Raw genomic sequence first — 14,924 nt, forward strand, 5'->3', positions numbered from 1 at the left:
AAGTTTTTTCGATATTCCCTTTCATTCCAGCCAAAAATTGATGACAGTATAAATAGATCATTTTAGCTTCCAAGCTTTTGGGTTCAATATCGGATTGTAAGATCGGATTGTTAGCCAATTCGGAGTAATGAGCCAATATTTCCTCATTTGTTGGTAAGCCATGAGTCATATATGTCCTCCAAACTTGGCTTTGTAAATTTCGTAAAGAACCAACCTCACTAACTTTGTCAATAATGTGAAGCTCTTTCGAGTTATCCAATTGAGGTCGTTGTATCGCATAAGTGATATGTCGCTCAAGCTCCAATAACTCCAATAGAATATACCATTTCTCATATTCATTACAATACTTTTTAGCTTTAGCGATGAGATGTAATGCTTGATCTCCAAGGCCTTTCAGGAATAGTATATTAGCTTGACTAACTAACGACCGTATTTTTATTTCAGGCGAATTAGCTCTATGAAATCCTTCAAGTGCAAGCAGTAACTTTTGATACAAATTCTGTTTGTAAAGATCAAAACGCTTTTTACCGCTTAAAGTCAAAAAAGCTTCCTTGATCTCATGCTCTTTAATCGATTCATTATCATGGACATATTCCACGATGATATCAAAAAGTAAAACATAAAGATTTTCATTCCCAATAACATGAGATTGTGAGTGAATCTTAAAATACCGCTTCTCTGATCCAGTCATTTTCTGAATCAAATAATAGAGACTGAGACTGTTTTTATATTTTGACATAAGGATATATATAACTGAATGCTTAATGAAATATAGAATTCCAAGATAGAATTAATAATTAGACTAAAGATACCATTCATGTAAAAATCGAATTGATTGATAAAAATTAGACATAAGGAATTTTGATTTGATTTCTTCGATTAATATAAAGCAAAACTGAAATATTTGGAATGTTAGATATAAGGTATTTTGTATAATTATACCCAAAATTCTCCTACTGAATGACATAAATTGGTCATAAGTGTTTTGGCCAAAACATAATTTTTCACTTGAGATTGATTCTCACAAAAGATTTATTATGAAAGTATTATTTACCTTATTATTTAGTTTAGTCTTATTTATTAATATCAACATCGCTCAAGGATTTGATGGTCCAGAAGGGACATTTGTTGGGCCTGTGACTCAGGTTGTATGTGGAAATACGCAAGTAACCAATGCGGTCTATTATATTGTTCTTACTGCAGAAAATTACAGTGAAGCAAGAGAGGTTGCTCAGACTACCATGGAGCGGTTTTTAGGTTTTTATAGAGAATTTCCATCGTATTTGGGAGAGTTTTATAACTGCCGACCTATAGGTTGTAAGGCGCCTGCTTCTTGCGATTCCTATGCTGAAATCATCGATATAGATGCTATTCAATTACTACCGATCGGAGGAAATCTATATGTATTACAAATGGATATTAATTATAAAGTTGCTTGTTATTCTTGCAAGGAATAATAATCATTGTCTTATAATTAGGGCTATCTCTTAATCTGGAGGTAGCCTTTTTTATTGGTGTAGATGGGGCGTTTAGAATGTGTTGGGACGTCCTTCATCCTCAAAAATCGGATTCAGGTCAGGCCGTCCGCTGTTTCGTTGCCTCATCCTTCGGGAGACGAGCGTTGCTCGTCCAGCTACCACCCTTTAGTCGGGTTGGTTTGAGTGGTCGTGATGTAATATTCAAAGTATCTCATTCATAAATCTGATTCAGAGGGGTTTTCTAATTTAGACCAGCTTAATTCTATTAGAATCGATCTATTAGTCAAAAGTTAAGGTGAAATTTAATCTGAAACTTTAGAGACAAGGGTAATTTGAATAATCTAAAATAATATCGATTTGGGATTCATTTTTCGAATAGAATTACTCCAATTGTTATTGGAGTTATTTTAAAATATAAAATGAGGAATTAATAGATAAATGCGAATTTCAAGTAGATGGAATTCTTTTAAGAAATGCCAATATGGAATTATCCATATCTATTGATTTTGTAGGAATTGAAAATGGGGAGGAATACGATATAATTCAATTATCCATTTTAAAACCCTCAAATTTCAGAAATTTCTAATTATTTAATTTTGGGAAAGGAATCTACAGTTGATAATTGAAATTATCAGTATGAAGGATTATTGGTAAAGAATATCGATCTAAAATAGGCTAGATCGGTTGGTTTTTTAGCCAGGATTTCTACGTTTTGGTATAGAAACTTGGTGGTTTTGCTCTTGGTGTCCGTTTAAGCGTGGATTCTATTATATTTCGTAGTACGTGTGAGTCAATATCCTGTATTTCCAGCACTTCCAGGCTTTCTTTACAAGTTGCCAATCGCTCTTTCAATTTATAAGAACTAATAAAAATACTCCCTCGTCCCAATTTTTCAGGAATCCTGTAATGACTCTTATTAGCCCTATATTTCGCTTGCTTTGATAAAGCTTGATCAGACCATTTCGTAGTTGTTCTATATAATCAAGTGCTTCTTTCAATGATTCAAATAGGAAACGCTCATAAGATGAATGAACTTTACTTCCTGTTCTTCTTGTTTTTTGTTAGTGAACTTAACAAACGTAGATAGGAAAATTCGCATCCTTTCAGAAATTACCCGCCAAACCAAATCATCATCCAAATCACCTTTATCCAAATTTTCGTCAGATTCAAGAATTAATTTTTTTATGATGGATTCCTTCGAATTAATTTTAACAATAAAATTCCAACCGTCTTGCGTTATCAGATATTCATGAATTTTTAAATAACCTTTGAAATAGAAATTGGCTAAAATGATAAATTGCCTCGCTTCAGCTAAGTCTTCGATGAAAGAAGAATTCGCAGAAGCTTTGCCTTGAAATAAGTAATATCCCTTGGCTACTGTTTTTTTAATCTTGATCATTTTTGGTTAAAAAGTTTGATTCACTTATTAGTGTAATGAACCCTTGTTTTCCGTTCCGTTTTTTTATGACTTTTTTCAAAACGCTTTTTTGCCTTATTATTTTTTGAGTGTAACAATTTGACATTCAGTAATTTATGTGAGATGTTAAAGTTTGATGAAATATGCCTTGATATTAAACGTTTTAGTAATATATCAAGAAATTGTTGACAAAAATTATGGCAGAATGATAAGAAATATACTGTTTTTCTTCCTTTGTTCGATTAGCAACGGCCTATTGAATAGTCAAATCAATCTTGACAGTGTTAGTCAAATAGATTCGGAGTTATTTCATAGATTATATTCGGTTCAAGCTTTTAATTTTTATATGAAAGTTTTAGAGAAAGATACGATTGCTATAAACCTTAGTAACAAGAAAATATTCACTTACCAAGAACAGGCATTTGATGAGATAAAAGTAATCGATGTAAATCCTGCCAATCCGATTTATATTAAAAAACGTAATGGACATGGAAGGTTTAAATGCTTTGTAAAAATATATACTTACAAAAAGCCAATTTGCCTTGTTCTAATTTCTCAAATTATCTGTTACGTAAGGATAATTATATTGAATTGATTGATTATGTTAATGGAGGCATTATTTATAAAAAATATAATGCAAAAGTTGAATTAACTATTTCAGGTCATTTGCAAAACAAACTGGATAATAAGCTAAGATATTTCCAAAATTCGACAGTCTAAATAAATGTGGATCTTGGTTTTTCTATGATGATGGAATCCTTACCAAGACTATAGAGCTAGATGATTGTAATTAATGCCTTTTTACCATAGTTTCTTAGTTAAATATATGGCAATACTGTCATCAACGATAGCTGTTTTGCCAAAATTTAAAGGAGCATAATTTCTTATTAATCCATTCCCATCGGGAATATAGCCTCTTTTAATGTAAAGAATTTGTGCAGGACCATAATCTTTGTAAAGACCAAAACCAATACCGCAAAGTCAGAAACCATTTTAATTCTCCTTTCAGCTTCATCCATCAAAATACTTCCTAATCCCATTCTTTGGAATTTTTTCAATACATTAAAGTCAACGACTTCTGGAATTGATTGCTTTTGAAATGGCGGGTAATCAGATTCCCAATTAATTGTAAGATAACCAGCAAAATTTTGATCCACTTCAGCTATGATTACATCTCGAATTCCTTTTTCTTGAAGTTCAAAATATTTTTGATACTGGGAAATCGGTTTTTCCCAGCCTTGTTCTTGAAAAGATGCACTGATATTTTCACAGTCTTCTATTAGGATTTTTTCTCAATTCAATGTTTCTTATCATCAATTTTGTGCCGCTTTTAATTCGTTCTATATAGTTTTTGGTTCTTTTAGTAGACAATCGCTCCTTCTAGGAATCTGTTTTAAAATTCAAATTGAAAGTAAACATAGCACATTGGATGCATGGAGCACTTATATCTGGGTTAACTTGATAATTCATGGACGTAATTAACAATTTGCGTCTAAAGGCGCGATCTTTTGAATCAGATTCAATTTCTATTGCTAAAACAACTTCTCCTTTACGATCGAAGCATTGTAAAAAAGTCGATTCTCCTTTTCTTTAAATTTTGTTAGTGATTTCAAATCCGGAATTGAATGGAGACCACGACCACCTTTTTTCGAATCGTATATTATATAAGAAGGATCTACATTTAAATTGATCTCATTATTATCTAGACATTCCAGGATGTATTCTTTCTTAGATTTGTCTATCGTGTAGGTTTCATTCTTATAGATAAATTCTTCCGTATCCTGTTCATTAATTCGATTGACCTTTTGACTAGGTACGTGAGAATAGCTATTGTATGTACAATTTGAAAGTAATATTAGAATAGAACAACTAATGATTGAGAGATAAATTTTCATGGTGTATTATTTTAGTATCAACTACAAAAATAGCAATTCAAACTAATAGAAATATGAAAAACCTTGTAAATAACATTGCTGAACTTGAATGAAAGCTCCTAATTTTGTGTCCAAATTTCATGTTGCAAAACTTCTTGGAAAAGAATCTGATTTCGAAGCGTCCTCAGAAAGTTTGTTTTTTCGTATTAACTTTATAGCTTAATATTGAATGAATGAAAAACCTCTTTGTCCTTTTTACTATATTATCTTTTTGTGCCTGTACTAATAAATTCTAATAAATTAGTTCAAGAGAATAAGAAGGATTTGGATGTTGGTAGAATTATCCAATTGAAAGCCATCAAAACTTCAGATTTTAATTTCACCAATGGGGATACCATTGTTTATAATTCTTACAAAATTGTGTCCGATAGGAATTATAAGCCTTTCCAGGAGGAATATGCATTTGGTTATCGTTATTTGGATGATGGTAAAACTTTCGATCATGTTAGTGTATCTTCATATAGGCCCTTTGATATCGACGTATTAAAGTCATTAGTCTCGTTGGAAGATTTTAAGGGGAAGAAGATCAACTGGATTACTGAATCAAGTGACAAATATAGCGATTATCGCTCCATGCAAAGCTATGATCCTTCAACAGGAAATGTAGAACGGATTGTTGAGTATATTGACTCTTTTTCAGTAGATGGTATTTAATTTCAAAATCTCAATTAGGAGATAATTTCTCAAAAAAACATTTTTATAATTACAATGAAGAAGGATATTTAAGTGAATTGGTCAAAAGGACCCGATGATAGCACTTTTTTACAGAAAGTATTCACCACTTTCAAATATGACAGTCAGAATCGAAAAATTGCATCTGAAGTAAAATACCCCGCTTACATTGAAGGAATGTGGAAAAGTGAAATGCAGGAAGAATGGATTTATAAAACTGACAGTCTAATTCATAATAAATACTATTTCAATTTAAAGGATATAAGATATATGTGCCAACAGACGAAAAGTCTGGTTGATAATACTGGTGAAATAATATACTATACTACTTTACAAAGAAACTATTCCGATAAGCCTATGATCAAGACTGAGGAATTTTCTTTGATTAAGAAAAAACGTAGAAAACTGAAAAATAAGAATGTCTATGTATATAAAGCGATAGATGATCCGAATAATGGTAAATTGGAGTATGTGATCAAGTTGAGAGTAACTTTGATAAGTATAATAGAAAAGTGCGTGTTTTAAAAACTAGAAAACCTGTTTCTTCGGAGAAATTGGATACAATTTCTCTTATTTCATTTACATACAATAGCAACAGTAGTAATCTACCTTCAGGCTATGTTGTGAAAAATGATGGTCCGTTTAATACTCGAAAGGAGTTTAACTTTCTAATCGATGACCAGAATCGAATTGTAGAGTATGTTGGTCCCAATCGAGGTGGGCAAATCATCAAAAAAGAATTTCAATATTATCAGGATAATGAAGTGATTCTAGATTTGCCAAATAATATTAGAAGTGATATTTATCCGCCTTTATTATTAGATATTAAAATTCCTAAGATTAAAACTGTAAAAGAGAGAAAAAAGATAAAAGGTGAATGGATCTTGAAATCAGAAAAAAAAATTCATTTACTAAATTGTTGGAATTGATTCTTTTTTGAAGAATTGACCCGGAAACATATTTTTATAAACTAGATAATTTAATTGAAAGATCATTTTTCACCTAACTTTGGATTTCAAAAAAATCAGGCATGAAATACTTTATTTCTCTTCTACTATTTATAGTTGTTTTACTTGGATGTAATTCCGCATTAAAAAAGGAAGGAAGCACAGAACGGGCTAATATTGCCAACATTCGAGTGCAGTCCATCAATACAATTCAGTATTCTTTTGTCGATAAGGATACTTTTTTGGAATCTAGCTTAGAAGGAATAATTTACGACAGGAATTATGAACCAACAGTTGAAGAAATTGCATGTAATCATCGTTATGCAGCAGATGGTAAGACACTTAAGAATGTAAGAATAAATTCGTATCGACCTTTTGACCTAGAAGTATTGAAGTCGTTGGTACCAATTGAAGATTTTGTAGGTCAGCATATTATGTGGAAAATCGATTACAGAGATAAATGGAGAGATTACAAAAGGATTCAAACTTATAAACCTGCTAAAAATGAATTAAAGAATGTTATTGAGAGTATTGATTCATTTTCAAATGATGGAATTTTAATTTCAAGAATTATTTTACAAGGTGATTGTGCTCAATGTATTTCATCTAAGACTTATTATAATTATAATAGTCAAGGCAATTATTCAGATACAACAACCTGGCGAAAAGGGCCGTATGACTCGATTTTTACGAAGCAGGTTTATACCGAATTCGAATATGATCATCTCAATCGAAAAATCGCTGTTTATGATACTACCTATAGAGATCCAGCACATAATTTCTATAATGAAGAATGGATTTATTCTAGTGACAGTCTTGTAAATAATAAGTTTTCGACAGGCTATAGCGGCGAAAAGAAACTTGCATATAAGAATATCAGTAAATTCAATAATAATCATGAGCTAATATCTCAAGTAAATTACACACGGAATATTTATTTGGATTCAATCATGAAAAAAGAGGAAGTTTTGATCAATAGAACTTCTGATAGGCTTATTAAAGAGAAGCGATTTTATAACTTGGCATTTCGACGCGGACCAGATAATGGGAGTTTGGAGTATATTCAAAAGGACATTTCATTTTTGGATGATAAGAGTAGGATCATTCAAAAACTACAATTAAAGGAAGTTCCTGCCAGAAAATTAATTGATACATCGATTTGGATCAATTATAGCTATGATAAAATATCACATTCTCTCCCATCTACGTATCAAGAAAAGTACAAAAGACTTAAAAAATGGGAGACGAAAGATAATTCCTTTATTATCGACGATCAAATCGAATTACGCAATTATTGGTCCGGATCTCAATGGAAGAAGTATTATAAAGAAGGAGTATCAATATTATACGGATGAAACCGCCACTCTAGATTTACCAATTGAAATCAAAAGAGATATTTATCCGAGATATCTGGATATCGATATTCCAAAAATTCAATCAATCAAAGAATATAAGAAGAGTAAAGATCAATGGATTTTGGTTTCGAAAAAGGATTTTATTTACTAGTTATTAAAATGCCAATTATAAGTTTGTTTAGTACTAGATTCTAAGTCAATAGCAATAGTCGTCTATTCTATTTTAAAGTTTCTTATTGTTTCTTCCAGAAATTACATCTACTTTTAATAATTTCATTACACCACATTGCATACAAGGAGCCAGACTATCTGGTTCGAGTTGATAATTCATAGTTGTGAATAATAATTTGCGTCTAAAAGCGGTATTTTTTGAATCCGATTCAATTTCTTTTGCTAAGACAACTCCTCCTTCCTGATCAATACATTGTAAAAAGCTGTGTTCTCCTGAATTCGCCATAGTGTAATTCAGGTCCGGTATTGAAATGATTGCTCTTCCATAATTATCATTTTATCTTTATTGGATACTTTTTTTGAAGGATCTACTTTTAAATTGATATCATTATTTTCTAAACATTCTAGGATATATGCTTTTTTTGTTTTGACAATTGTATAGGTTTCATTCTGATATATAAATGCCTCTGTATTTTGTTTATTGATCCGATTTATTTTTGTATTTGATAAGTTAGAGTAGTTAGTATAAGTGCAATTAGAAAGAAAAATCAAAATGGAAAAACTGACAATAGTTGTATAAATTTTCATAAGGTGTTATTTAATATCAATTATAAAAATAGTAATTCTTTATCGAGCTAGGAACTCGGAGGACTTGTCCTACGGAACGACAGTGGAGTAGGATGAGCTTGCGAAATCCGCAGAACTCCGCCCGCCACTATCCGTAAGCAGGTGTTTTCTTTAGTTATTCAATATATATTAAATAACATCTTATCTGCTTTTGCTTTTCACATTCTATAATAACTTACCTGCTGAGGTGTATAGTGGTGGGAGCTCCCAGAAAAATCACGTCTTAAAGAAATGTCAGTTTGGATAAACGTCCAAGAAAGTGTTGAACATTCAGGCATAATTAGTACTTTTACCAACCCAAAACAAAGAGTATAAGCCAAAAACCTTGTCTCATGATCGATATTATACTTCGCAAAATAAACGTGCCACGGAAGTGGATAATTCAGCAGATGCTTGTTGGATTAATATTTCGGCGCCATTTGATAAGGGAGAGCTGATAAAGCTAAGTGAAAAACATAATATTCCCCTTGATTACTTGATGGATTCGCTGGATATTGATGAGCGATCGCGTTATGAGCGTGAGGAAGAAATTCGACTTATTGTCCTCAATACTCCACTTATTAACGAAGATGAAGAGGGATTCAAGCCTTTTTATATTACAGCTCCTATTGGTATTATCCTCACGCCTGATCATATCATTACGATTAGTCCATTGGACAATCCGATTTTGAATGCGTTTCTTGAAAATACGATTAAAAATTTCGATCCTAGAGACGAAAAACTCTTTGTTCTGCAGATTTTCGAACAAAATGTGTATCATTTTCTACGTTGTTTGAAGAAATTGAACCTTCGAAGAGATATTATAGAACAAGAATTATATAATAGTAGTCGAAATTCAGAATTGCGACAATTGCATCGAATCGAGAAAAGCTTGGTTTATTTTGTGACTGCACTGAGTAGTAATGAATTGTTGAAATTGAAAATCAAACGATCCGATTTTATCAAAATCCGCGAATTGGAGGATCATACCGATTTGTTTGAAGATATTATTGTTGATAATTCTCAAGCACTGGAGATGGCGAATGTACATACCAATATATTGAGTAGTACGACGGAAGTATTCGCTTCAGTGGTTTCAAATAACCTAAATGAGTTTATTCAGCGCCTCACTTTAATTACGATAATATTAATGGTGCCAACATTGGTTGCCTCCTTTTTTGGGATGAATGTTTCCCTACCTTTCATGAAAAGCGGATTTGCTTTCTACGGAATTATCCTATTTTCTGTTTTCCTCATTATACTTTTAGTTTGGTTTTTTAGAAGAAAAAAGTTGATATAAAACTTCTTTGGAATTCCAAATTTTGAGCCACAAAAGATGGCTAATTTTATGGCGTTTTTATACCATTTCGTAACATAAAAATTGGTCTCAAAATGTTAATATTAAACTTTTTCCACATATTTAATAATTCCTTAAATTTATATTAACATGTAAAAGAGTGAGTTATGTATTTTATCCACATATTGTGGATAACTATAATGTGTCTAAAAGGAAAAAAAGTCTTTAATTTGTGTTCACGAAAAGAGTAGTACTGATAGCTAAAGATTTAACGTACATTTCACTCCACCTCGTAACTGTTAGAAACCGAAAGTTTTAGATATAACCGAAAAGAAGAATATGTTTTTTTTCGGTTATTTTATCACAAATAAAACAAATTATTAAATTTTTTATATATTTAAATTTTTAATATGTTTTATGGGTGAACTAACGTGCAAATTATAAATACTTACTATTAATTAATACCAAGGCATGAGCAAAGTAAATGAACCTCTTTTAGACGATAATCCAAACCGATTCGTTCTTTTTCCAATCCAACACGATGATATTTGGAATTTCTATAAAAAAACAGAAGCAAGTTTCTGGACAGCTGAAGAAATAGATCTTCACCAGGATCTTTCAGATTGGGAAAACAAGTTAAATGATAATGAAAGACATTTCATCAAACATGTATTAGCATTTTTTGCTGCAAGTGATGGAATCGTAAATGAGAATCTTGCCGAGAATATGGTAAATGAGGTTCAGTATACAGAGGCGAAATTTTTCTATGGTTTTCAAATCATGATGGAAAATATCCACTCTGAAACTTACTCATTGTTAATAGATACGTATATAAAAGATAATGCCGACAAAGATTACTTATTCAATGCTATAGAGCACATGGATTGTGTAAAGAAAAAAGCTGATTGGGCTTTACGTTGGATAGATGAAGGAAGTTTTGCTGAAAGATTGATCGCATTTGCTGCGGTTGAAGGAATATTCTTTTCAGGTTCTTTCTGTTCAATTTACTGGTTGAAGAAAAGAGGACTAATGCCAGGACTTACATTCTCCAATGAGTTGATTAGTAGAGACGAAGGAATGCATTGTGACTTTGCTTGCTTGTTGTACAACAATCACATGCAAAATAAGTTGGGAGAAGGCGTTATTACAAAAATAATTAAAGATGCAGTTGAAATAGAAAAAGAATTTGTTTCAGATGCTTTACCAGTAAGTCTTATCGGGATGAATTCTGAATTAATGTGTCAATACATTGAATTTGTAGCAGACAGATTATTAGCTCAACTCGGAGAACCTAAGGCTTATAATACAGATAATCCATTCGATTGGATGGACCTAATCTCGATTCAAGGAAAAACCAACTTTTTTGAGAAGAGAGTAGGTGATTACAGAAAATCTGGTGTAGGTGTAGATAAAGACAAGCAAGTTTTTTCTATCGACGCTGATTTTTAGGAGAACAACCCCAATTAACCCGGAAACAACCCAAAACCAACCCATTACTACCGATTTAGGTCATCAGGACTTGAGAACCCCTGAAAGATGACCAGATCTTTTTTGACTAAAAAAAGAAACTACAACATTTACTAATCTTCACAATCCACTTCTATGCAAGTAATTAAGAGAAATGGCAAAAAGGAAGATGTATCTTTCGACAAAATCACGGCGCGGGTTAAAAAAATGTGCTATGGGCTTGATCAAAAATATATCGATCCAATAGAAATTGCAAAAAAAGTAATTCAAGGTCTTTACGATGGTGTTACCACTTCAGAACTAGATAACTTAGCTGCGGAAACAGCAGCAACGATGGCCACTAACCATCCGGAATACGCATTGTTGGCAGCAAGAATTGCAGTATCCAATCTACATAAAAGTACTAATAAGTCTTTTACAAAGACAATGGAAGGATTATACAATTATGTGGATCCCAAAACAGGCCAAAAAGCTGGTTTAATTAGTGAAGAAGCTTTCAAAGTAATCAAAGACAACAAGGATAGGTTGGATTCTGCGATTATTTACGATAGAGATTTTACATTTGACTTTTTCGGTTTCAAAACTTTAGAAAGATCTTACTTACTCAGAATGGATGGTAAAGTGGTGGAAAGACCACAGCATTTATTGATGAGAGCAGCTGTGGGAATTCACGGTGAAGATATCGATTCAGCCATTGAAACGTATAACTTGATGAGTGAGAAGTGGTTTATTCATGCTACTCCTACCTTATTCAATGCAGCGACTCCAAAACCTCAATTGAGCTCTTGTTTCTTACTTACTGTAACTGATGATAGTATCAGTGGTATTTTCGAAACATTGACTCGATGCGCAAAGATTTCACAATCGGCAGGAGGAATTGGATTGAGTATACATAACATACGAGCAACCGGTAGTTATATCAAAGGAACAGGTGGAACATCAAATGGAATTATTCCGATGTTGCGTGTTTTCAATGATACAGCAAGATATGTTGATCAAGGAGGAGGAAAGCGTAAAGGTGCATTCGCTGTTTACTTGGAACCATGGCATGCAGATATTTTTGAATTCCTTGATTTGAAGAAAAATCATGGTAAGGAAGAAATGAGAGCAAGGGATTTATTCTATGCTTTATGGATTTCTGATTTATTCATGCAAAGAGTACAAGAAAATGGAGATTGGTCTCTATTTGATCCAAATGAAGCTCCAGATCTTTGCGATCTTTATGGAGGAGAATTTGAGGCTAGATATCACCAATATGAGAAAGAAGGAAAAGCACGTAAGACTGTAAAAGCACAGGAATTATGGTTCGCTATTTTGGACTCTCAAATAGAAACAGGAACACCGTATATTCTATATAAAGATGCGGCTAATAAAAAGTCAAATCAAAAGAACTTAGGAACAATACGTTCAAGTAACTTATGTACAGAGATCATGGAGTACACTTCTCCAGACGAAGTAGCTGTATGTAACTTGGCATCCTTATCTCTACCGAATTTTGTTGAAGACGGTACATTCAATTTCGACAAATTATATGAGGTTACAAGGACTGTTACTAAAAACTTGAATAAGGTAATTGATGTTAATTATTATCCAGTAAAAGAAGCTGAAAATTCAAATATGCGTCACCGTCCTATAGGAATTGGTGTGCAGGGTTTGGCAGATGCTTTCATGATGATGAGATTCCCATTTGATTCTCCAGAAGCGAAGCAACTGAACAAGGATATCTTTGAAACAATTTACTTTGGTGCTGTTACTGAATCAGCTGCAATTGCAGAGGTTGATGGGCATTATAAAACCTTCAAAGGTTCACCGGCAAGTAAAGGTATTTTGCAATACGATATGTGGGGAGTAACACCTTCTGACAGATGGGATTGGGCAAGTTTGAAAGAAAAAGTAGTAAAAACAGGAATTAGAAATAGTTTGTTGTTAGCTCCTATGCCAACAGCGTCTACGTCTCAGATCCTAGGAAATAATGAATGTTTCGAACCATATACAAGTAACATCTATTCAAGAAGAACGCTTTCAGGTGAGTACATCGTTGTGAATAAGCATCTATTGAAAGATTTGATCGGCTTGGGACTTTGGAATGATGATATGCGACAGGCTTTGATGGCTGCCAATGGATCAGTACAGGATTTACCAATTCCACAAGATCTGAAAGACCTATATAAGACGGTTTGGGAAATGAGTATGAAAACTATAATTGATCTATCTGCGGATAGGGGAGCTTTCATTTGTCAATCACAGTCGTTGAATCTATTTGTAGAAAATCCAGATTTCAGTAAGTTATCATCTATGCATTTCTATTCATGGAAGAAAGGGCTGAAAACGGGCATGTATTACCTAAGATCAAAAGCAGCTGTAGATCCGATCAAGTTTACCTTGAAAGCGGAACACCAAACGAAGTTTGCGAAGACAGAAGAAGCTGAAATCGTTGAAGGCGAAGTATGTACAATGGACGAAGGTTGCATCATGTGCAGCGGATAAAAATATAATGATATAAGGAAAATCTTTAGCTCAAATCCTTAAGGGCGGGTATCAGATCTTGATACTCGCCATTTTTTTTGCCCACTCTTATAGCTTTTTTATAGCTTATAAGTAAATATAAATTTGGGCGTCCGGGTGTTACGTCAATGGCGCGTTATTCACTTGGCCTCGTTCCTCGGCTCGGCTTCGCCGACCATTCCCATCACTCGATATCGATTAACAGAAATTAAACCTTCGACTTTAGATGGAAAATTGAGAAAAATGTGAAAGCGTTAATTTATAAAAGTTCTTCAAATTGTAGATGCGAAAATGGGTGAACTTTATGGTTTGGCGCCAAGTCATGATCCATTTATCTACTTAGTATATTCGACTTTATTTCCTAGATTTACACAACGGATAAAACAATGGATTATCTAATTTAACACTCATCTATTCTATAAATCATGAAGAAATACTTAGCCAATTGGATTTTCATTTTAATTATATTTTTTCCTTTATTATCCAGTTCGCAGACCGCCTTAGAATACTTTGATCAGGCAAATGACTTACTCAATGCCAATAAAATCAATGAAGCTATTGAGCTTTATGAGAAGGCAATTGAATTGGATAGAAATTTGGATTTCGCATATTATAACAAAGGCTTTGCTCATCAGTTACTTAAATTGTTTCCAGAGGCAATCGAAGATTTTAAGAACGCAGCAGGGGTAACTAATAATGATACAATTAAAATTGAATCCTACATTTCAATTGCCTGGATGTACCGAAATGTAAATAAAAATTTGGAATTGGCTTTAGAATATTCTCAGAAAGCCTTAGATGTCGATTCAACTTATTGTAATGCAAATCATATTCATGGTTTGATTATTTACGACAGTTCAGACTTTGAAAAGGCAATTTATTATTTCGATAGAGCAATTAAATCCAACCCATATTATGAAGCTCCTTATTATGATCGAGGTATCTCAAAACGAGAATTACAAAATTATAGAGGAGCAATAGAAGATTACAATAAAGCAATAAGTCTAAATCCACAATATTGGAAAGCATACAATAATAGAGGCTATGTAAAATCCATTCTCAACGATTATGAAGG

The 14,924-nt window shown here is 32.7% G+C and overlaps 1 protein-coding gene and 1 pseudogene across 1 annotated transcript; both read left to right on the forward strand.

Annotated features, from left to right (window-relative positions):
• Positions 1 to 10,348: 10,348 nt before the first annotated feature.
• Positions 10,349 to 11,326, forward strand: LOC147036117 (uncharacterized). Its single transcript, XM_085905334.1, has one exon. The coding sequence runs from the start codon at positions 10,349 to 10,351 to the stop codon at positions 11,324 to 11,326; it is 978 nt and encodes a 325-aa protein (XP_085761460.1).
• A 153-nt stretch (positions 11,327 to 11,479) lies between these two features.
• Positions 11,480 to 13,831, forward strand: LOC147036118 (uncharacterized; annotated as a pseudogene).
• Positions 13,832 to 14,924: the final 1,093 nt, after the last annotated feature.

The sequence above is a fragment of the Syngnathus leptorhynchus genome, unplaced genomic scaffold, assembly GCF_054491065.1.
Source record: "Syngnathus leptorhynchus isolate UIUO unplaced genomic scaffold, UIUO_Slep HiC_scaffold_817, whole genome shotgun sequence".
Taxonomy (NCBI): domain Eukaryota; kingdom Metazoa; phylum Chordata; class Actinopteri; order Syngnathiformes; family Syngnathidae; genus Syngnathus; species Syngnathus leptorhynchus.